This window comes from Anolis sagrei, chromosome 1, assembly GCF_037176765.1.
Source record: "Anolis sagrei isolate rAnoSag1 chromosome 1, rAnoSag1.mat, whole genome shotgun sequence".
Classification (NCBI taxonomy): Eukaryota; Metazoa; Chordata; class Lepidosauria; order Squamata; family Dactyloidae; genus Anolis; species Anolis sagrei.
Window position 1 is genome coordinate 130459182 of NC_090021.1, and position 25050 is coordinate 130484231.

The 25050-nt window shown below is 42.1% G+C and overlaps 1 protein-coding gene across 2 annotated transcripts; it reads right to left on the reverse strand.

The window, feature by feature from the left end:
- Window positions 1-3826: 3826 nt before the first annotated feature.
- Window positions 3827-20121, reverse strand: KLF11 (KLF transcription factor 11). 2 transcript variants are annotated; one of them, XR_010909994.1, is made up of 5 exons: window positions 19859-20121; window positions 11697-11957; window positions 9691-10678; window positions 4930-6731; window positions 3827-4893 (listed from the first exon to the last, which is right to left on the reverse strand). XR_010909994.1 is itself a non-coding variant. In XM_060787666.2 (4 exons), the coding sequence occupies exons 1-4, from the start codon at window positions 19889-19891 to the stop codon at window positions 6436-6438; spliced, it is 1578 nt and encodes a 525-aa protein (XP_060643649.2). In that variant the 5' UTR covers window positions 19892-20121; the 3' UTR covers window positions 3827-6435. The 2 variants fall into 2 exon arrangements, 1 of the variants encoding a protein (XP_060643649.2); XM_060787666.2 differs by having other exon boundaries at window positions 3827-6731.
- Window positions 20122-25050: the final 4929 nt, after the last annotated feature.

Here is a 25050-nt window from a genome sequence, read left to right on the forward strand (position 1 = left end):
GCCTGCTGCATCTGGAACAATCGATACTGATTACAAGCAGACATGTATGGAGCAAGAGAAAGGTATCTTTATATTGCGGTCTCAGTATGGCCACTCTTTCTCAGCTTCAACTATTTTCCACCTGCCAATCTATAGCAGCCATTTAGTATTACCCAAGGAGCCCCCAGTGGCGCAATGGGTTAGACTCTTGTGCCAGCAGAACTGAAGACTGACAGGTCACAGGTTCGAATTTGAGGAATGTGCAGATGAGCTTCCTCTGTCAGCTCCGGCTCCCCATGTGGGGACATGAGAGAAGCCTCCCACAAGGATGGTAAAAAATCAAAATATTCGGGCATCCCCTGGGCAAGTCCTTGCAGACGGGCAATTCTCTCACACCAGAAGCGACTTGCAGTTTCTCAAGTTGCTCCTGACACGAAAAAAAAGTATTACCCAGACAACACACTTGAAGCACTTTGATGTACTTATGTGCCTTCAAGTACTCAGTTATGGTGACTCTGTCATGGGGATTTCTTGAGAAGATGTATTCAAATGGGATTTGCCATTGCCTTCCTCTGAGGTTGCAAGACTACACAATGTGCTCCAAGTCATATGTGTTTTCCTATGTCTTGAGCAAGGATTCAAACCCTTGTCTCCCAGGATCCCAGTCCAACATTCAAACTAACACACCAAGCTGGGTTTTGTATATGAGATCCAGCTATTCGCCTTAAGAGAAACTACTAATTTCATTTTTTCTGTATTGCTTTGCAATAAGGTCAACTGGAGAGGAGAGAAATTAAGAGCCACACAGCTTATGCAAATATCCACTTTACTAGGAGAGAAATTATAATGCAGCCCTTTAAGAAGTACAAACAGTATTTGCATATACAAACACATATACATGGGTTTCACAATAAATGCTGAACAAAAGAACAGAACAAAACAAGGTTTACTCATATAAAATATTAGGCACAATATTTTACTACACCAAAACAGGTTCCCATAGTCTTACATCAGATAGCTAGTGTTCAGGATTAGAAACCGGGAAATCTTTGAAAAGGCTCTCAGGTAGACAAGGGAAACATTTTGATTTCAGGCAACTTCAAATGAATGTCAATGAAATGACATCCAGGAAGAGCAGAAGGGGAAACAGTGGTTCCAAAGGAATGGCTCTGTTGCAGTTTGGGTTTTTTTATGCATACTGCATTTTTTGCTAATTTGCTTCTCTTTTTTCAAGGTTCATAACATTTCTGTTATTTATTTTATTTATTGACTGCATTTCTATATTGCTTTTCTCACCCCTAGGGGGACTCAAAGCGGTGTACAGCATAATGCTTGGCAAAAATTCATGTTGTTTTGAAAAATGCTCTTTATCCTTTGCTTTTCACCTTTTGCTTCAAAAGGATCTTTACTCTATAGCTGGCACTTGCTATGACAGATGATATGTGGTAGATCGAAATCATACAGACATACATATTGGAGTGCGGTTGCGGTAATATTTGCCTCATGGGTAGGTAATTGCTGAGGACTCATATTGCCAACTCACTACTATGGGGAAGGTGCACATTTCACCATTTCTTCATTAAAACAAGGAGCTTGGGGAGCACACTGCTTGTCTACATGCAGATTAACACCACCTGGCTCCCAAACATGTGTACATTTTGCATATTTCAGCTGCACATTGGGGTTTCTGGAGACCTGAAATGGCAGTCATTGGGGGGATCCAAATGACTCAGGTTCCTGTTTTTGCCCAACCCAATCTATATTCATAAACAATCATAGTTATTCATCAAATGCACCTAAGCATCATTCAGGATATCCTGCTTAAAATCCCAATAAACTTCATGTTCTGATCCTCAAATTTAACAAAGACCTCACATATTCTCAAGCAATTCTCATCAATTCTATTAAAATGCAATCAATGGTGAGATATCATGGGAGCTACATTCCCAATCAGCACACAACATGACTGAAAAATGCCTCTGGCTTCTTACATCACAAGCCTAGTATTACATCAATCCAAAGGATGCTTGTTTACAATATATTGAATACAGGTCAAGTTGAACGATTCTCATCAACCCAAGGTGACATTTAATTCTTATCTCATTGGTAATTGTTGCTATCCGTTTTTCTTTCCAGACAAAGAAACATTTGTCTGTGTTATGGTCAGTTTTCATGAGTTCTCTTTAAATTTAATACAGTAGTATCAGAATAAACAGAGTGAATAGTACAGACTCTTAAATCACATAGAGTTGCCAACCTTTCCCACTCCACCACAGATCTAGCAGACACACCATGCTAGCAGCAGTCTATCTGCTGAAGCGCTTCCTAGCATGCTGATAAAGTGATAGGTAAGCTTCTCCTCTTCAATTTCTGCAGATCAGACATTTTTCCAAGAGGCACAAACGCAGCCAGGAAAAACACCAGCAACCCTATATGCGCTGGAATTGGACCAGTATTATCCAAGAAACAATACACCAGTACAAAGCTTGGGAATTTTACTTTTCTGGACTACAGCTTCCAGATTCTCCTAGTCATGCTGACAGATTCAGAGAACTGAAGAACAAAGAGGTAACATTTCCAAACTGCGCTGATGCAAAGTTTAAAAAAGTAACAACTGAGGGTTTCCAGTTGCAATTCGCAACCTCAAATGTATTTCTGGTAAATTTCTCTCATCAGCAGAATTATTTTCGGAAACACACGACTGTTTTGCAACCTTGGCTTAGTAAGAAAGATATCAGATTGATGTAATAGCTATGAGAGGTCAATCTGGTTTTAGATCCTGATGAAGTGTCAGTTATTATACCACACACACATATACACCATGCATTCACATCATTACAAGAAACAATTTCCTCAGTTTGGTTAAATATATGTATGGAAAAGTGTCACGAACTACCTGAAGTGGTAGATTAATGGTCTGCCTGTAATTGAGTTCTCTCAGAATACTCTCCAAACGACAAAAAAGCAACTCTGAAATTAGCGATTTAAAAAAAAAATAGTCATCAGTTGTTCCAGGTTGGGATAGGAAGACCACAGTAGCAGCATCACCCTTTTTATAAAACATTGTGGAACTTCTAAAGGCAATTTGGAAGAAAAGTATCTATTCTGTAACCATATGCAATTCATATGTAGCATCCTACAAGTTATAAATTTCTCTCATTTTTAAAAAATTCAAACATTGTTAAGACTGTATTGTCGAAGGCTTTCATGGCCGGAATCACTCAGTTCTTGTGGGTTTTTTCGGGCTATATGGCCATGTTCTAGAGGCATTTCTCCTGACGTTTCGCCTGCATCTATGGCAGGCATCCTCAGAGGGTGAGGTCTGGAGCTGGGAAAAAGGGGGTTTATATATCTGTGGAAAGACCAGGGTGAGACAAAAGGCTTTTGTAAGATGGGCTAGGTGTGAATCTTTTCAATTGACCACCTTGATTAGCATACAATGGGCTGACTGTGCCTGGAGCAAACTCTTAATGAAAGGTGATTAGATGTCCCTGCCTGTTTTTCTCTCTGTTGTTTTAATTTTAGAATTTTTTAAAACTGGTAGCCAGATTTTGTTCATTTTCATGGTTTCTTCCTTTCTGTTGAAATTGTCCACATGTTTGTGGATTTCAATGGCTTCTCTGTGTAGCCTGACATGGTGGTTGTGAGAGTGGTCCAGCATTTTTGTGTTCTCAAATAAAATGCTGTGTCCAGGTTGGTTCATCAGGTGCTCTGCTATGGCTGATTTCTCTGGTTGGAGTAGTCTGCAGTGCCTTTCATGTTCCTGGATTCTTGTTTGGGCGCTGCGTTTGGTGGTCCCTATGTAGACTTGTCCACAGCTGCATGGTACACGGTAGACTCCTGTTAAGACTGGTTTGTACTCTATGAGTGTTTTCCACTGACTAGGCTGTGTTTTTTCAGCTGGAGTCCCCTGCTTCCTGCTCCACCCAAAACCAGTTCTGGTAACTGACAAATACAGGAATGAGAAGAAGGAAAACTCCTGACATATGAGCAGACCACCATTGATTCAATCTGGAGTTACAACTGACCCAAAACAGTAAACAGCTTGCTTTGCTCTGCTCATCCTGCAAGGAACCTTCAAGTTTAAGATTTGCTAAGAAGTTTCTCAAAGTTTGTTTAGATCAGTGGTTCCCAACCTTTAGTCCTCCACATGTTTTGGACTTCAGCTCCCATAATTCCCAACAGCTGGTAATATGGCTGGGATTTCTGGGAGTTGAAGTCCAAATCACCTGGAGGACCAAAGGTTGGGAACCACTGATTTAAAAATGATGACATAAGCAGTGCCTTTTCAAATTTGACCACAAACCTTTTATTTTAGACTAACGTAACACACCAACGTAATGGGGGCGTTTCCTTTACGCATCCCTACCCTAACAAACCAAGGATAGACTCCAACCCGAGTTAAGCCCTTGTTTTCTAGCCAATGCAAAAGGATAGATCTAAAATTCTTGATGCTTATCAGATCCCTTCCACTGGCACCCTCCACCCTGGGGAGCACATTACTAAAGATATTGTTTTCATGTTGCAATTTATAAACACATGAAGCCCTCTCACACTTGAAACCATTCTCAGTTTGGAAACAAGCGATTAAAAATTAATTTGCTGCATCTAAGCTGTTTCAAGTTGCACTCAACGATGAATATGGGATCTGTTATTTTCCTTATTGAAATGGCATTTGGATTTGAATTATGACACATTTGGTTTTGAGTAACAATGGTGTTTCGTGATATAATTTGGGGAAGAGTTGACCAATTCTAATCATGGCAAATGTCACTTCTTAGAGATGATGATGGCTGGATTTGTAACCAAGTGTTACAAATCTACAACTGCTCTGTATTCAGTAATATTGCATATTCACTATCATGGCACTATTACCATGATCACAACCTCCTCATCCTGCTGTGCCCCAACTGCCTGCTGTGCCCCAACTGCCTGCTGTGCCCCAACTACACTTAGTGTAGTTGCTGGCTGTTAAGATAGGTGTGGGAGCTTGAGCCAGGGTGCATCTACATTGTTGAAATAATGCAGTTTGACACCACTTTAACTGCCGTGGCTCAATGCTGTGGAATCCAGCTTGGTGAGGCACCAGTGCTCTTTGGTAAAGAAGTCTGAAGACCTTGTACAATAACTCACACAATTCTACAGCATTGAGCCATAGCACTTAAAGTGGTGTTAGAGTGCATTAATTCTATAGTGTAGATGTTTGCTAAATTACCCAGTATAGGTTCTCAGCCAATAGTTATGGTCTGATGTCCATTAATTAAGTTTCCTTTGATAATTTTGCAGTAACACATTAGCAACAGTGTTTCCAAGTAGCCGGACTCTGTTCTTTTCTTTCATAATAGAAGCAAATACTACCTTAATGGCCAGCTACAGCACTCTTTCTTACCCAGGCCAAGTTGGACTGGCTGCAGCAGGGATGTGTCTGTGAGATGATTTAAAGGTAGTTAAGAACACATGCAGTCATTCTGCTAAACCCAGACTCACACAGGAACATAACACAGCTGATGTCCTATCTGCATGTCCACAGGGTTTTCTTGACTACCAGCAGGTATTGCATATGTATGCAATGGTGCTTAGGGAATGTATTTTCAGGCTGTAATTGGCCTCGTGGAGTTACTACATGGGCAATAGTTTTCAACAATGCTGATTGAAGTCCTGGACTACCTGCATTATTCACGCAAATTCAAGGCATTTACTTCAAAACAAAGGAAATAACACCTGGCCTGTAAGGATTCGAGAGATAGTGGATTCAGTTGCTCAACAAAGTATCAAACCACAATATTATTAAGAGTTTGGAAATATGACATCTTGGATCACAACTCCCAGAGTTCCGGGAATTGTAGAAAAATCTGGGTATTGTAGTCCAAAGAGTGATTCCCCCAAGCTCTGGTTACTGCACTATAAAACACTTTGGATAGTTTTCAACCACAACAGTTTCTAAAGGGCTACTCTGATTTTTGCATACTATTCCTCTCAAAAGAAAACTTGCATACTATTTCTCTCAAAAGAAAACAGCTGAACAAATACAAGATCTGCAGAAAAAGTCTTAATAAAATTCAGAGGGGAAATAGGAGGTCATGCTGTTTCACTTCCTATCAGTTACTGTTAGTCAAGAGAAGATATGGTTTAAGAAAACAACCCGGTGTCAACACCCAACCTCACTGCCCTGGGACTCCAATATTGGTTTTTCTAAAGTGCTGGTGAATGCCTCAGAGTACTGGGGCAAGGGGTCTACGACGGAATAAAACCAAATAGTTAAATAAGGTTTAAAATAAATGGGAAGTAGGGAGAAAAGGCGTAAGACAGAACACTTTTACATGTTTCCCTCTCCCCAATATAAAAGCATAACTTGTGGAATTTTTTTTAAAAAGAAGGGAAAATTAGTCCAAGCTGTATGTTTTTTGGAACCACCCAAACTTTTCTCAAAATGTTCATTTTCACCAAGTTGCCCTTTTAGCCAGAAGAGAGCATAGGTAGAAGCATGCCCAAAGCATTCTCGCTTCTAGGCTTCTCTATTGTGGCAATTCTGTTCAATTTGCCCACTTCGGCCTGCCAGCTGGGCACCTTCTTCGTGGTCATGTGCCGCCGTGCATGCTTCGTGAGGTGATCGCTACGCATGAAACGGCGGTCACAGACTGGACATGCAAACTTCTTCTCCCCCGTGTGAGTTCGGCGATGGCGAGAAAGTTCATCGGAGCGGGCAAACTTTTTATCACAGCCTTCCCAGCTGCAGGTGAAAGGCTTTTCTCCTGAAACGAGGGATGAGAAGAAAAGAGAAACAAAGAATTAGACAGCTGGCTGGGAAATGCTATGTGAATAACTCAACTTCTGCTCAGAAAAAGGGAGCTGGTTTTGTGAACCAAGCAACAAAGCAGATAAGACGCAGCCTTGAGTTTGGATGGGCCTCTTGCGCTTGCAATTTGCCTTGGAAGAAAAGCTTGCACTGCCCCAAATGGGAGGTTTTTTTCTCTTCCAATGCAAACAGGAAAAGCAGAGACCTTGATCCAGACTAAGGTTACTGCTGGGACAAAGCGTTCACACACATCCTTCTCCTGGTATAGGATCTTTCCCACAGCTCTGACGATTTCTAATACATGAATTTGGGGTTTGTGTGAATAGTGTCTCCTCTACAGTGGACATAAAGTTGTGATCTTATCTAAAGGATATATCACACAGTCATCAGAATAAAAGAAGCTGCATCATATGCATGACTAAACTAGACTATCTTTTTTCTTCCAAAGATAATCCAAAAACCAGGTTTTCTCTAGGGATTATAGATGTTAGAAAATATTAATAGCCAGAATTTTCTGCCGGGACAAGAAAAGCTCATCTTGCCTATTATGAACTGTCTCATGAAGTAGCTCATCTTGCTACGAATATGGACACTGCAGTTCGGGTCCTGCTTATCTTCGTGACCGTATCTCCCTCTATGAACCAACACGGGCTCTAGGATCTGCCAGGGTGGCCCTTCTTTTGCTCCCACCACCCGTCACAAACATGGTTGGTGGGGATGAGAGAGAGGCCTTCTTGGTGGTGGCCCTCAGCTCTGGAACTCGCTCCCAAGGGAAATTAGACTGTCCCCCACTCTGTCCACCTTCTATAAAGACTTGAAAACCTGGATGTTCCAGTGTGCCTTTGAATGATGGTTTAAGTCCCCAACCAGGTCTGTCCAGCCTGATTGATTTAGCTTTTCAGCATTTTACTCCCAGCCCAGGCTCTATAGTCTGCATTTTGCACAAGTCCTTGCCCTGACCTCTCAAATCTGATCATGCCCACCATTTCCTGGTTACTAGTTGTTTGAGGTCAGTTAATGTATTTTTATCATGTTTTTACTCTTCTGGTTCTAACAGTTTCAATTATACTGTTTATATGATATTTTGTCCTTAATCTGTGTTTTAGCTTGTTATCTTTGTTTATACCAGGTCTGGTCCCCATGTAAGCCGCCCTGAGTCCCTTCGGGGAGATGGTGGAGGGATATAAAAATAAAGTTGTTGTTATTGTGCTTGTTGTTGCAGTGAATCCTGTTTACTACATGCAGCTACTGCTCTTACTTGATACTTCAGTTTCAATCCAAATGTGCTCAAATATTACAACAAAGGACAAATCTGCACAGTAGAATTAATGCAATTTGACGCCACTTTAGTGGTTATCAAACAACGTGATGGCCTTTTTGGTAGCTCTTTTTTGCCTCTCTATGAGCCCCCAGCAGCACAATGTTTGCACTTCTGCAGATTTTTTTTCTTTTTTCTTCTTATTTCTGTTTTCCACTAACTTTTAAATTTCACTGCTTTGTCTGAACCTAAAAGCTAATAAATATAATAATTCCCAAGGAGTTCCAGTATTTGCATCAAACAGCTATTCTGTCCACTGATTCTACCTCAATGAACAAAAAGTCATGTAAACTCCAAGCAGAAAAACACTGGAGAACAAGGTCCATCTGCTGGCTTTTGTTTTATTATTCAAGGCTGCTTGCTTCTCAGAGAGATCAAATCCAAGCCAAGTAGGTTTGGATTCAACCTTATTTCAGACTTCTGTTCTCTTTATTGCCTTAACAGATGCCAGTATCTCCGCTTATGAGCCAACTAGAGCTTTAAGATCTGCTGGGAAGGCCCTGCTCTCGGTCTCTCCCCCTTCGCAAGTGTAATTAGTGGGGACGAGAGACAAAGCCTTCTCAGTGGCGACCTCTCGGCTGTGGAACTCCTTTCCCAGTGACATCAGGCTAGCCCCTGGTTTTCAGGAAAAAGTTAAAGACCTGGCTTTGTATGTAGGCATTCAGAGAGTAGGATAATATTAAATTCGACCCCATCAGTTTGAACAATGACAATGGAAAATCAGTAAGCATGGAAATCAAACTCGGCACTTTAGATGTTATATGTTTTTAATCTATTTTATTGTTTTATGCATTTTACTTGCTATATTTTGTTTTTATAGTTTTATAGCATTACTGTTGTTGTTATTATTATTATTATTATTTCTATGAAACAGCATTGAATTTTTGCCAGAGCCTGTAAGCCGCCTTGGGTCCCCTTCGAGGTGAAAAAGGTGGGGTATAAATAAAATAATTAAATAAATAAAGTTTCCCTTTTTTTCCTGCTTGGGATTTCTGTGGCCATATTTCTGTATCTTTTTTGCCTATTGTGGCCAGTAATGCTTTATCAATTTTTGTTTGTGCCCTTCACTGCCATTCTTTTACTACTCTCCTGTGTTTTAGTGCACCATTCTGAGAATTTCGTTAAAAGGACAATTTCAAAATGTTTAAAATGTAAAGGTATTTATTTATTTAAATGTACCCAAATGCTATCGAAATGACACAAAAACTGAACTCATGGAGGGTTTGTGAGGTTTGGAAAATACTTCTATTTACTTGCCATGCCTATTTATTTATGCCATCCTTGTGTGCTTAGGCCCCTTTCAGGTCCGCCACTGAATATTTACTTTACACACTTATAAAATTGCCTGGATGGTATGGGAGCGTGGGGGAAATTAATGTGATTTCTGCTCCCCTCTCCATGTATTCAGGATGCATGCAGCTTAGAAGCTTTAACAGTGTTTCAACTGTGCTTTTTTCATGGGCTTGAAAACAGTCTCTTTTTCCATCAAGCAATCATTTCCCCACTTTCTCATCATCGATGAATGCCTCAATATTTGGATATGTCACAAGACAACAATTATAGGGATGTATCACCTTTGTTATTGTCTATACCTTACCAGTATGTGTACGTAGGTGAGCTTTCAGGTGGGAGCTTTTGAAGTATGTTTTCCTGCAGCCCGGAAAATTGCAAACATAATTCCTCCTCCGGGAAAAGTCCATTAAGGGTGCGCTGTTTTGACTGGAGGCGATGAAAACAGGAGCAGGGGCTAGAGGTAAAAGCTTGGTATTCCCAACTGACATCACCGTTTGTTGGCAGGACGGTGCCTGGGCGACAGTTGCCTGCGGAAGAACCAACATGACAGTCCCTTGGGGCATGGAAGGCCCCACCAGAACTGGCTGGGGAACTGGGGCCGTGTGGGGCAAGATGGGCTTGACACTGGCTGCAGTTGGAGAAGGCGGCTTCAGGAAGGCGGGGACCATACCTCTCTGCCCTTCCAAGGGGATCATTTGGCAGATCACTGGCGGGCTTGAAATGGGCGTGGGTAAAAGCGGAGGGGATTTTTGCAGCATATCATTGTCGCCATTCTTTGGGAAAGGCACCTGCTCAGGTGTCAACCTTTGCACCTCGTGACTTTTTTCAGCTAAGTTGTACAAGCAAGTCTCATGTACTGGGGAAGAATCATGGGCTAAGCTGTCCGCAGTCCGGCAGTCCCGTGAAACACTGGAATGTGGCTCCTCCGGCGTCACTTCTTCCTGGCAATGGTCTGTCGAAGTGCTGGGGCCAAATACCGTTTCTGCTTTCACTTGCACAACAGGAATGCGGGAGTAACTAGAACTGTCGGCTGTGTGACGGATCACACTCGTTGCCATGGCTCTACAAAGCGGAGGAACAGGTTGCTCAGCTCTGGCTGCCTTCTGGCTGGGCGGTCTCTCTGTGTTTGGTGCAGATGACTGGGCTGCAGCAAGAGCGCAACCTGGAGGAGTGGCTTGACTGGCAGGGATGTTTGCCTTCATTGCCCTGGACTTTGAATATGTGGCTAGTGATGAAAGTGATGTGGTCGTGGAGGGCTCGACAAAATCTGGACTGTAGGGAGGTGTCATGCACTACATTTTTACATTAAAAAGAAAAAGAGAGATAAGGTATTAATATATAAATGTTCAAACATTTCCCTTTAAGGCAGAGCTTTCCAAACATTTTATATTGGTGACACACTTTTTAGACATGCATCATTTTTTGACACAGTAATTCAGTTTTACTGGCAAACCAAAGGTTAAACCATTCCCTTATCAGAGATATGGACACATAGATAAATTGTCATGACAAAATGAATGAGGACACAACATATCTCATAATAAACTTCCATTTATATTTTAAAATATATATTATTTGTACAATAATAACATACATTTCCAAGATTTTATCATTCTTCACTACACTCAGCATAACGTGTTAAGAGATATAGCATGGAAGGCTCTGCTTTATGGTATGGTAATGATCTGGTGGCCCCTAGTTGGTGAAGCGGGTTAAACCCCTGAGCTCTTGAACTTTCTGACTGAAAGGTTGGTGGTTTGAATCCAGGGAGAAGGGTGAGCTTCCGCTGTTTGGCCCAGCTTCTGCCAACCTAGCAGTTCGAAAACATGCAAATGTGAGTAGTTCAATAGGTACCGCTCTGGGGGGGAAGGTAATGGCACTCCATGCAGTCATGCCGGCCACATCCCAGAATCAGACATGAATACACCTAACGTCAGAGAAAAATATTTACCTTAACCTTTAATGATCAAGTACTGACAATCAGTGCTCTTATATTCAGACCATTAAAACATATACGTTAGTTACCATATTTATTTCAGTTATGTGTTGCTTTTGTATGCTGCCTTTCTCCTAGAGAAAGACTCAAGACGGCTTCCAAAATTTACCCCTTAATGCATGATAATGACCCTGCATTCAGATTTAGACCTTTAAAATGAATTTTCTACCCTATTTAATTCATTTATTACTTTTGTTTTTCTCCCAGAGTGGTACCCAAAGTGGCTTCCAAAGCTATTCCAAATTCACCACAAAATCCTAAAAACAAATCCTTTTAATAAATATCAGCAGATTAAATTAGTGCATTTCCCTTACCAGCGTAGATAGGAAGTTGTAATCCTTGGGCAAATCAGAAGTGGGTTCGGTGTGCATTGCAAAATCACCTGAGTCTGAGACAGGTGTAAGAGGTCGTATCTTGAGCAGATCATTTTTCTGTGACCTTTGACCCCAGGAACTCATGCAAACAAGTGCCTCAACGGCTTCTATGTCATTTTGCTCCAAGGTGCTACAAGTAGACCTTTCGCTGTCATGACGCTGTCGTTCACGTATGGATTCGTAGATGTCTACAATGTCAACCTGGAGATAATGAAAGTGCAATTTGTTAGCCAACCAGGAAACAAAGCTAACACATACTTATATTCTACCTAGAAACTTATCATATTTCCAGATGTTGTTGTATATACAGTAGAGTATTTAAACCTCTAATATCGACTCGGGAAATAACTACAACTGTGATATTTTGCAGGCCTGCAAAGCACAACACACTTCTACAATGCACTTAAAATCTAAATGGAGATGAGATTAGCAATTGCTTGTGGAGCAGACATGGAACCTCCCCATATGCTACATCTATCAAAACTCTGAGTCAGAGGCAGGGTTTAATATTTTGCTGTTTCTTCTAGATGGAGGCAGTGAGTAATTCTAGCAATTTTCTTCCTGCTGTAAGAAAACTCCAATTTTCAATGCCTATGTGTAATTCAGGATTATTTTATATAAAATTCATATGTGGTTGTTTTGCACAGATGCCAGTGTTTTCTGTGCAGGGAACAGACTTTTCAGCAGGTCATCTTTCTGCAAAGAAATATTATATCTTGTGCAGAAAATGCCATTTTCTTTACAAATCAACTACATGCAAATTTTGTACAGAATGAGCTCCCAAGCAGAGCATCTTCTCCAAAGTCAACAACATTTTCTGTGAAGTATTTCGACTATACTCACTTTGTGCAAGAAACGGCAAAGCAACCATATCTCAATTGTGTACAAAGTAATTCCCAAACTGGAAAAAAAATCACACTAAGATTCTTCCTGTCAGGATTTATTGAATTAAAAAACATATTATTTTTTTTTACAAATTTTAAAAGATTACTGAATATTGTATTGTTAAAGACTTTCATGGCTGGAATCACTGGAGTGTTGTGTGGTTTCCAGGCTGTTTGGCCGTGTTATAGCAGCCTTTTCCGCAGACATTTCACCTGTATCTGTGGATGACATCTTCAGAGGCTGGCATCTTCAGATCCTCTGAAGATGGTCCTACACCTCTGGTTCCTGCCCTCAATTCTACCTCCTTTCCACCCTCCTGGGCTTGGTGAGCTCCACATGCATTGGTTGTGGGAGAGGAGGATCCCCATCCTCCTCTCCCACAACCCATTTGTCTCCTCTCCGTCACACACCACTTTGCACAACTGCTAGCATTTGTCTGCTCCAGCCAAAACCAGGTTACCCCTACCTCGATTTCTTGCTTCCCACCCAAGGAAAGAGATAGATACTCTTTACTCAGGTGATAGAGGCACTACATGAAACCATGTGCTTCATTGATGTTGGGTGCTACATTTTCAAATGCAAATAGAAAAGGCCAGCCAGCAGATTGCTCAATCACTGACCCAAGATATTTTTTTCCTGTCAGGAGTAATTTGAGAAACTGCAAGTCGTTTCTGGTGTGAGAGAATTGGCCGTATGCAAGGATATTGCCCAGGGGACATCTGGATGTTTTACCATCCTTGTGGGAGGCTTTTATCATGTCCCTGTATGGGGAGCTGGAGCTGACAGAAGTAGCTCATCCACATTCTCCCCAGATTCGTACCTCCAACCTGTTGGGTCTTCAGTCCTGCTGGCACAAGGGTTTAATGCATGGCGCCACCTGGGGCTCCTGTCCCCAAGATGATTAAATGTAAAGGAAGCAGTAACTGAGCAGCCAGCCTTCCTTCTTTCCAGCAGGGCCTCTGAGGGTCCCCTACCCCCATACTTGTTGGTTGTTGGATGAGAAGGAAAGCTGACCCCATGCCAGCCGACCAGCTGCTACCAAAGTATCTAGATGAAAAGGGAGCAGGAACTAAGAAGCTGGTCAACCAGTCGTTGGACCATCTACCCAACCACTGCTCCCAAAATGACCAGATGTAAAAGGAGTATTGATGAAGCACCCAGGCAGCCTTCCTTCCTTCTTTTTGTCCTTGCTGTGAGTGTGACGCATGACACCAGAAGAGGTACACAGTAGGCATGTGCAATCCATGGTTCTAAATGGTTCAAAAGTACTTACAAAACTAAAGTTCTGGTGGTGAAAACTAGGGGGCGCTGGTGCTTTGCTTCTAAAGTGTTGCTAAAGTTCTGATGGTGAAAATTTCAGAACTCTAACAAAACTTTCAAATTTTCATTATAAATTGTAGATCCTAATTGGCTCTGTCATAGTTTTGTTAGAGTTCTGAAATTTTCACCACCAGAACGTTTGCACATTCCTAGTACACAGGTTCATGCACTCCTCCACCTGTCTAACTTGAAACAGGAATATTGGGTTCCTTCCTTGACTGTGGAGATGCTAGTGCATGCTGTCTGCTACACGAATCACGTAGTGGTGGAGCACAGGGGAAGACCCTCATCCACTTTACCCCACAACCAGTGAGAATAATCTGGGAGAGAGGGAACAATATAAGTAGGGAGGGAAGGAAGGAGAGGGAGAGCCAGGTGGTGCTGCATCCATCCATCCTTCACTGCTTCACCTAAAGAAAAGGCAAGGAAGAACAATGGACTGACGGCAGCCATGAGTCATGGGTAACTGAAACCATTGTGATCACACTCTTACGGGAATAGGATCATTTTATTATGGAAATGTCTCGCGCCAAGACTGCACTTTTCACTATCACATGGATGGAGTGCAAACTCAAACTCTTGGAAGTGGCTAATCAGAAAGTCATATTTACAAAGAAAATGAAATAAACCATTTGGATGGTAAGCTCCACATACACAACTTGCTAAAGGGCTGCTAATCATAGTACTTATAATTTATAAATGTGAACCACAGGCTGGCTCCAAGTAGTTACTTTCTTCTTAACATACACACCCAACCAAAAATAGCTCTGTGTATGATGAAACCAATATGAAATACATAGCCTAAAGAAGTGTCATCTGACTTCTCCGACTTGGAATGAAAAGGAAGAAGAAAGGAATAAAACCAGCCATCTTGATATTCAGGTAATCAACACGACTTTGTTGTGTTGCCTATTTTTCACATTAGGCAATGCTCAAGAAAACAAATGTGGATAGGCCCACTACCATCAGAGCACAGCTAGGCAAGATGTGTCGCTTAAAGCTGTTTTTGCAGCCCCATCACTCCTGCAAACCATGGTTGTTCTGACAAGAAGTAATTCGCCTCATATTTTTCTTTTATGCATGCAATTTTAGGCCTCCTATTGACTTAAGGCAATCCCATGAACTTCATGGGGGTAGGGTTGAGAAAGGAATACTCAGAGGTGGTTTGCAATTGCCTTACTCTGCATATAACACACAGCACCTGCTATTCCTTGGTGATTCCCTATCCAATGACTAACTAGGCTTTTATATACACACACACAATGCCTGGAACAATGAAACACAGATAAAGGTAAAGACTTCCCTTTCAGGCTCTGGGGGTTGGTGCTCATCTCTATTTCTAAGCTGAAGAATCGGTGTTGTCCATAGACACCTCCGAGATTATGTGGCCAGCATGACTGCATGACATACCATTACCTTCCCACCAAGGCAGTACCTATTGATCTACTCACATCTGCATGTTTTCGAACTGCTAGGTTGGCAGAACATGGGTCTAATAGTGGGAGCTCACTACATCCTGTGGATTCGAACCAACAACCTTTCGGTCAGCAAGTGCTGCAGCTCAGTGGTTTAACCCATTGCACCACCATGGCTTAATATCGCTTAGCTTCCAAATCACCTTCTAAATAGGTTGCAGTTTTCCCTTACAGTGTTAACAAAAAATAAAATCCAAAAGTGGATTTCCAGACTTTCTGGGGATGATCTCTGTTTTCTGGCAATGGGTGGTGGGTTATTGAAGCAGAAATAATTTGGAAGATTCAAGTAGAAGCAGGGAACAGAAATATTGAAACAGGAAGACTTCTTCATCTGTCCCCTACTCATTAGCATTACTTTCTAATGGCTCTTTAATCAAAACCCAAGAGGTAACATGGTCAATGGTGCACAAGAATCCTGTGATGACTGTCCTTCATTAAGCAAGAGAAGACTTTTCTATCCTTTTTGTTTCAACAACTCTTTGAGAGCTGCTTAATTCAATGAAGTTTGGATTTTCAGAATGTCTTAGACTGCTTTTTGTTTTCTTTTGAACAGTCAGGCTTTTAATTGCTTTCAATTCAAATTATATTTTGATCATTTAAATGATGCACAATTTTAACCTTTTTAAGCTAAGGGCAGGGAAAACATGGTGAGAATATGAGATCTATCTATCTCAATCATTGCCCAACAGGTCTTTAGATTGTAACTGCTTTTAACAGTTAGCATTTATTGACTCTGATCCATATTGACTTTGATTTCTTGTTTTTCCAATTGTTTTGATTTAAAAGGTTTTAATGGCTTCCACTGCAGGCCAACAATAGTTGTTTGTATAATTTTACCTATATCTTTACATGTTTTTTTTTATCTATAGGACTGCAATTTTCATAAGCTGCCTGGTTTTGGGTAAGAAAGAAAGACTAGTAAATTCAACAATACCTCTAGTTGGAAGGTGGCACCATCTATGATATCAATAATAATAACAGCACAAAGAAAAAGATGGAGGAGGAGGAGGAGAAGGAGGAGAAAGAGGAGAAGAAACTGGCAGCTTCTTAATATCTGCAACACTTGGCTTTGGTGGGGAAAGCATGGGTAGGTGCTAAAATATGAAAATGCTTATTCAAATGTTTTACTGTTGAGGAATATAACTGCTTCAGTCGAACTTTGCATCAGGCCCGAAATCACCTACATTGTGAAATCCACAATAGATTAATAAGCTTTAAGAGAGAGGGAGTGAGAAATGGAGAGAGAGAGAGACTGAGAAAGAGAAAGCGAGAGAGCTGCGCAGCTTGACTTCCAGACAGTCAGGCAACGGCATAATTTTGCTGGGCAGCCTGTCCTTAAATCACCTCCCTTCGCTCAGACTGCAGAGGCAAACCGGATGAGCTGGCACACAGGGCTCACGAAGCGGCCGCCGCAAAATCTGCAGCCGCACAAAGGCAATTGGAAATTCCCCGTCAGCTTACTGTACTGGACCAACATAGGCATTATCCAAAGTGGGGGGAAAGGGGAAAGAGGGGTGATTCACTATTCCCATTGCTTCACCAGACTAGAAAAAGAAAAGGGTGTGCGTGAGAGAGAGGAAGAGATGGAGACTGACATGCAGCAAGCAGCCAGGCCAAATTACAAACTCCCTGCCAATTGCAGAGAAGAACAGGATGGGAGGGTTTCTCCTTCCCACCGGATGGGAGCCAGAGCAGCCACCCACTCCAAATATAGCCGGAGTGGGGCGGAGGGAAGGAGTGGGTCGAGGTCATGCATCAAAATAGCCCTGTGAGCCAGTGGGTGGTGGTCTCTGGCTGAGCCAATGTTGGGGGGCGTGGTGCTGGGGTCTACAACACTGGCCTGGCTGGAAAGCAAAGAAGTGTGTGAGATGGCATGCAATCTTTGGGCAAGGCTGAACATTGATAATCTGGAGTGGGGAGGGGGGAGAAATAACACGCCCAATTTTGAGGTTTTGCACACACACATAAACCAAGCAAGGAAGCAATCAGCTTCTCCCGCACTCATTACTTTGTGCTAGATCACCAGGCAACAGTGGACCACGGCGCAGAGAGATTACTCACCCGAAAGCACAATATACTGCATGCGTCAGTGGTGACTAGTCAACGGGCGAGGCAGGAGGTACCAAGGGAAGGCAGAGTCCACCCGCCTCACTTACTGGCAATTCCCTCAAACTATAAGTACCACTTCCTTACAAGGGTGGATCTATAGAATTAATACAGTTTCAACTGCTGTGATTTCATTGCTATGGAATCCCAGGAGTTGTAGTTTTAAAAAAGGCTTTAGCCTTCTCTGACAAAGAGTGCTGGGAGCTCCCAGGATTTTCTCTAATTGAGCCATAGCAATTAAAGTGGTGTAAAACTGCATTCGGTTTACATCTGTAATGCACCCTATGTAAAGATTATTTATATGGATTCGTAGGTTATGCATCTATGAGCGTGACATAGAATCCTGACCATGATTTTTCTGGATGCACCTCCTGTGGCCACCCAGATTTCCACTGGCCTTTTTAAACAATGGTATGTTTAATTCCGTTTCCATATTTGTATGCTGTAGTTTGTCTATAAGGTTATGAGCCACTCTGAGTGTCGATCAAAAGGGAAAAGCAGGGTACAAATAAATATAACAACAACAACAAAAACAACAACACTAAAAGGAGAATCAATGTCCCCTCCCACCAGCATCCCACACACAACTGCCAGTCATCTATTCAAAGAAAGGGATTCTGAAGTGTTTTCCACACAAACACTGGGTAAGTTAGAAATAAGCCCATTGCAGACCACCTTGAAAGCAATGGGCTTTGTCAAAACAGATTACCTGCCTTAAAAGCGTTGGGAAACAGCCCTGGCATCATGCAACACTAAGGCATCTCTCAGGCACACCACCTGGCAAACCCACCCACAAAGTAACACTTGCAAGGTACATAGGGTGCCACCTCCCTTGAAATATTACACACACACACACACTTCATCATAATAATAGCCATACTAGTTATCGGAAGGCTAAGTAAATTAATTTATATTGAATTCAAGAAGAGTATCTGCTCTGAGTCCCCTTTGGGAAATAGAGCTGAATATGTTGTTATTGTTGTTGTTAAATATTATCATTATGGTTTGATCAGAGTGACAAACCCCGCCTTAAACTACAATGTAAAGTGTTGAAATGGCCCCTGTGCAGCAGTGCCACTGCCCTCATTGTCCAAACACAGAAGAGTGGCAGACCTCACTTGAAAGTTTCTCTTCTGATTTCATGGCACATCCCTCCTATTGGACTCCTTAATCCTGACACTTCACTGCTATTGGAATCTGATAAGGATGTATACATAGGGGAGGGGGAGGGTGCAAAATAAACAAGGAAATACTAGAATTATAAACTGTTGAGGAGGTATACATTTCTTGAAATTATTTGCAAATTATATTAATAACTCCAGAATGATAAAACTGATATGGATACATGCATTTTTAAGATTGCACATAACAATAATAATAATAATAATAACAATAATAATAATAATTCCAGATTTATATGCTCTTATTGGACTCTACACTTTTCAAATAAACCTCAAATAATAATAATAATAATAATAATAATAGTAGTAGTAGTTTGTTATGGGTGTATACCTTTTGAGGTATGTATTAATAACAATAATAAAAACAACAATTCCAGAATTATAAGCAGTTAAAGGTACAGAATTATAAGCAGTTAAGGTTACAAATAACTTGCAAATAAAAGTCATAATAATAACAACAATAATAATTCTAGAATTATAAGCAGTTAAAGGTACAGAATTATAAGTAGTTAAAGGTGCAAATAACTTGGAAATAAAAGTTATAATAATAATAACAACAACAATTCTAGAATTATAAGCAGTTAAAGGTACAAATAACTTGCAAATAAAGCAGTCATAATAATAACAATAATAATTCCAGAATTATAAGCAGTTAAAGGTGTATGCCTTTTTGAAATAACTTAATTAAAACAATCACAACAACAACAATAATTCCAGCATTATAAACTGTTAAAAGGTATGTACATTATTGAGATAACGAACAAATAAGATTACTATTATTATCATACTGGGATGATAAACGGTTATGGGTGTATACTTTGTGAAAATAAATTGCAAATATTATAATAACAACATTGTAGATAAATAGATACAGATCTAACTAGCCTGCATTAGATCTCCTGGTTTACCAATGTTCATCAAATTGCAAGTAAATATAGAATAATAATAATTTCAGATTAAGCATTTTAAGGATGTTTACATTTTTGGGACACTCTGTACACAGAGAGAGAGTGTGATGCATTTATATATAATTAAAAACCTAACTAGGCAGGAGTTGTTCTGGATCATCATCCATCCCATCCCACCCGCCGCTCCCCTTGATGCGGATCTGATCCGACTCGAAGCCGGCACTCACCGCGGGGCTGTCCCCCATCTCCTCGGTGTGCATGGTGAAGAAGGGCTCCTGCAGTGAGGAGCAGCCCCAGCAGCAGCAGCAGCAGCAGCAGCAGCAGTGACAAAGCCAGCCGGAGCGCTCTCCCTGCTGCTTCCCCGCCTCTTTCCCTTCCCTCCTCCTTCCCTCCTTCCTTGCAGGGAGGCGCGCCGCCAAAACACAGAAGGAAACCCACCAAAACACTCCATCCAGCACGAGCAGCTGGAAGGGGCGGAGGAGGACAGAGCGAACGGGGGAAGAGTGTGGCGCGCCGCAGCCAATCACGACCCGAGCTGCCTTTCGGCCGGCCAATCGGCTCTCGCGGGCGGCGTGATGGCCTCGTGCAGCTCGGCTCCGAGCAGGAAAGGCCCCGCGTGGGCACGGCGGCGGCGGCGGCAGAGGAGCCGAGCCACCCCTTTGGAAACTAGGGGAAAGGTCGCTCGAGGGAGGGAAAGGGGGCGGAGCCAAGCTGGAGCCTGAGCAAAGGAAAGGGCGGGGCTGTTCTGTATCAACAGCCAGGGAATGCCCGGGGAGGGAGGGAGGGGGGCGTGGCTGGGGGAAGAGCCAGCGCGAGCGCAGAGGCAGCCGCTGACATCACCGCCCTCGCCCCAGCAACAGCGAGGCAGGCTCTTCCCAGGGGGGTGCGCTCCCCCCTCCGCACGCCCTCTCTCTCTCTCTCTCCTCACAACACACAAGCCACTCTCTGGCTCCTCCACTCTCCTTCATGAGTGGCCCTTCTGGGCCCTCCTAGTCTCCAAATCCTTGGCAAGATTCGTCTAGAAGGGGCTAACCTTTACTGGCCTTTCAAGCTGTGAGAGTGTGACTTGTCTAAGGTCAGCCATGGCTGAGTTGGGTCTCTGGAGTCACACTGCTTGTGGATGGTTGAATCCGTGGATATAGGATCTGTGGGAACATGGGGTGAACTGTACTTAAATATATATACAGTTGGTCCCATTGATTTAAAGATGGGCTCAAAGCCAACCTTAAAAACTAAAAACTGGGAAGCCCTGGCCCTTGAGCGCTCCAGCTGGAGGTCAACCGTGACCATTAGTGCTGTAGAATTTGAAGAGGCACAAATGGAGGGCGAAAGAGAAACGTGCCAAGAGGAAGGTGCATCAAACCAACCCCGACCGGGATCGCCTTCCACCTGGAAACCGATTCCCTCACTGCGGGAGAAGATGCAGATCAAGAATAGGGCTCCACAGTCACCCACGGACCCACCAGTACACCGATCCTGGAAGACTATCCTACTCGGACAACAAGGGATTGCCGAAGAAGAAGAAGATATATATAAGTACAGTTGGCTCCATATGTTGTGTGAATGTATGTATGTATATACACACAAATATAACATCTGTTATAGAACTCGAATATGCTGATGATAACGTAGCCTGTGCACATTCAGAAGAAGACTTACAAGCCACTCTAAATACCTTTGCAGAAGTATACGAGAAGCTTGGCTTCTCATTGACTCATCTGAGGTGGAATCAGGTGTGAAACAGGGATGTGTTATTGCCCCAACCTTATTTTCCATCTTCATTGCTTTGATACTTCATCTTGTTGATGGGAAGCTTCCCACCAGAGTGGAAATCATCTATTGTACAGATGGCAAGCTATTTACACTCAGCAGACTGAAAGCCAAAACCAATGTTACAACAACATGTTATAGAACTCCAGTATGCCAATGATAATATAGTCTGTGTAGATTCAGAAGAAGACCTGGAAGCCACTCTAAATACCTTTGCAGAAGTATACAAAAAGTTTGGCCTCTCACTGACCCATTTAAGGTGGCATCAGGTGGGAAACAGGGATGTGTTATTGCCCCCACTTGATTTTCCATCTTCATTGCTTTGATACTTCATCTTGTTGATGGGAAGCCTCCCACTGGAGTGGAAATCATCTATCGGACAGATGGCAAGCTATTCAACCTCAGCAGACTGAAAGCGAAAACCAAGGTTACAACATGTTATAGAACTCCAGTATGCTGATGATAACATAATCTGTGCACATTCAGAAGAAGATCTACATGCCACTCTAAACACCTTTGCAGAAGCATACGAGAAGCTCGGCTCACTGAACATCGAGAAAACCAAATTGCTCTTCCAGTAGTCACCAGCCAGTCCCTCTTCGATGCCAGAAATTCAGCTTAATAGTGTAACGTTAGAAAATGTTGACTATTTCCACTACCTTGGCAGCCACTTCCCCACAAAGTCAACACTGATACTGAAATACAACACTCCAATATGCTGATGATAACATAATCTATGCTCACTCAGAAGACCTATAAGTCACTCTTTTGCAGAAGCATACGAGAATATTGACACTGAAATACAACACCACCTGAGCTCTGCAAGTGCAACATTCCTCCAAATGAAGCACAGAGTGTTTGAGGACCGGGACATCCGTAGGGAGACCACAGTGCTTGTTTATAAAGCCATTGTCCTCCCAACCCTGCTATACGCCTGCGAAACATGGACTGTCTACAGACGTCACACTCAACTCCTGTAACAATTCCATCCTGCAAATTTCTTAGGAAGACAAATAGACAAATGTCAACGTACTGGAAGAAGCAAAGACCACCAGCATTGAAGTGATGCTACTACGCCACCAACTCTGCTGGACTGACCATGTTGTCCAAATGCCTGATTATAGTCTCTCAAAGCAGTTACTATATTCCCAACTCAAGAACGGAAAATGGGAAGTTGGTGGACAGGAAAAGAGATTTAAAGATGGGCTTAACACTAACCTTAAAAACTGAGGCATAGACACTGAGAACTGGGAAGCCCCTGGCCCTTGAGCGCTCTAGCTGGAAGTCAGCTGGGCCTAGCAGTGTTGTGAAATTCAAAGAGGCATGAATGGTGGGTGAAAAAGAGAAACGTGCCAAGAGGAAGGTGCTCAAGCCAACCCTGACCGGGATCACCTTCCACCAGGAACTTGATGAATCAGGAATAGGGCTCCACAGCCAGCTACAACGGACCCACCACCAAGACACAACACTTGGAGGGCCACGAGAGATCGCCTAAGTAAGTATATATGGTGTGCAGCTTTGGTCAGGCCTTGCCTAGTGCAGTGGTGTAATAAAAGATTTTATTTCTGTTAAATTACATTCAGAGCAGCATTGAATTTGATCATACAAAGACAAAAGGTCTTTGTATGATCTCATAAAGTGTTACTCTGCCTTTTAAGTGCAAAGGGCCCTTCACACTGTATAACTTTAGCCAAATGATTTCACTCTAGCTGCCATGGCAACATCTTTCTATATTATGGGACCTGAGCATCTGTGGATTTTGATATCCACAGACAAAGCCCAGCAGATATTTGAGGATCAACTGTGCTCTTAAAATCTCTTCTTATTTCAGACTAATTTCCAAAATGTGAGTCTGAGAGTGCATCTACATTGCAGAATTGGTGCACTTTGACACCACTTGAACTGTCATGATTCTGTACTATGGAATCATGGCATTTGTACTTTTGGTGAGAGACCAGCACTCTTTGGCAAAGAAGGCTAAAGTCTGTATGAAACTACAACCCCCAGGATTCCATAACACTGAGCCATGGCAGTCAAGTTGGTCTCAATCTGCATTAATTCTATGGTGCAGATGCACCCTGAGACACATCCTCTCAGTTCTTGCACTCCCTGTATAACTAAGCTGCTTATGTTGACTGCCAGCTACAAATGCTAGGCACAACCATCTGTGATAATCTGGAATAAAAATGTCATTTTTCTATCAATCACGATGACAAAGCCCCAAGCAGCTCCCTTTTTAGAGTCCAGGCTGATGTGGGGGGAAAAAACCATCAAATAAATAAATAAAAGCATTGAGATGATTTGCAAACCCAAACTGGATGTAACAGGTGTTTTTTTAAAGCTGCATTTCTCTTCTTGTTTTCTCACTAAAAGCACTGGGCGAGACAGGAAACGGCAAGGTTTTTCTGCTTCCCGTGCTCCGCACTTTCATATTATATCACAGCTCAGGAGTTTTTTAAAATGTCTCTTTTGTCTCGAGATTGGAGGTGTTGTTGGGCTACCGGATCCTTCCCAGTGATGCTATAAAACAGTTTGGTGAAACTCTTATTTGGTGCCAATGTGGGTTCTGATCTGCTATAATCTACAATGCCTTTGTTGTGGTTTCCACAGCCGTCTTCGTGATGAGAACCACGTATTATATTTTAAGCATCCAGCACGTAGCGCCACTCCTTCTGGCCACATGTTCGGCTTTATTAATAATATCTGGCATGCAGCCCGCTTCCTTTTCTAATGCCTGCCTGCCCTCCGTATAGTCCCTTCTGTTTTTAATTACCGGTCAGCAACTCAATCAGGTTTTTGTTGTTATCACACAATGATGCTCGGTTAGGATTCTTGCTCCTTTAAAAATCATTTTAGGTTTTCTAATGCGTATCATTCATGCAGTGTGGTCTTATATTTGGGCTTTTCAGCATGGTTGTTATTGCTGCCTCTTTGCAGTCCATGCCAGTAGGACTGTAGCCAAAATACTAAGGCTGAATCTGCACTGCATTATGTGGACACGTTCCAAACATTTAGAGCTTTCCAAACATTTAATGTAGGTGACCCATTATTGTAGACATGAATCGTTTTGCAACACCGTAAATCTACTAGCAAATCGAAGGTTAAACCAACCCCTTATAAGAGATGCGGACACATATTAAATTGTAATAACGAAATGTATGGGGACACACATATCTCACAAAAGCCTTTCGTGTAAACATTGAAATATATATGATTTGAAAGATAATAACATACATTTCTGAGATTTTGGTCATTTTGCATTACGCTCGCAAAAACACACGCTACAGCCGACACACCAACGTGTCGCGACACACAGTTTGGAAAGCTCTGCTGTAGACTCATATAATGGAGTTTGACTGCATATATGAATCTGTACTGACCATATAATGTAATTCCAAACTGTATTACATGGTAGTGTAGATGGGGCCTAAGAAACAAAACCGGTATTACCATCTTGTTCTACTGAATCCAAAAATGACTAGAACAACACCAACAAAAACAATAACAACACAGACTGAGTAGTCCTTATCCAAAATACTTGAGACCAGAAATATTTTGTATTTTTTTATTTTTAATTTTTGAATCCCTGCATTTGCATATACCTACATAATAAGATATTTCAGGGACGGCATCCAGGTCTAAACGTGGA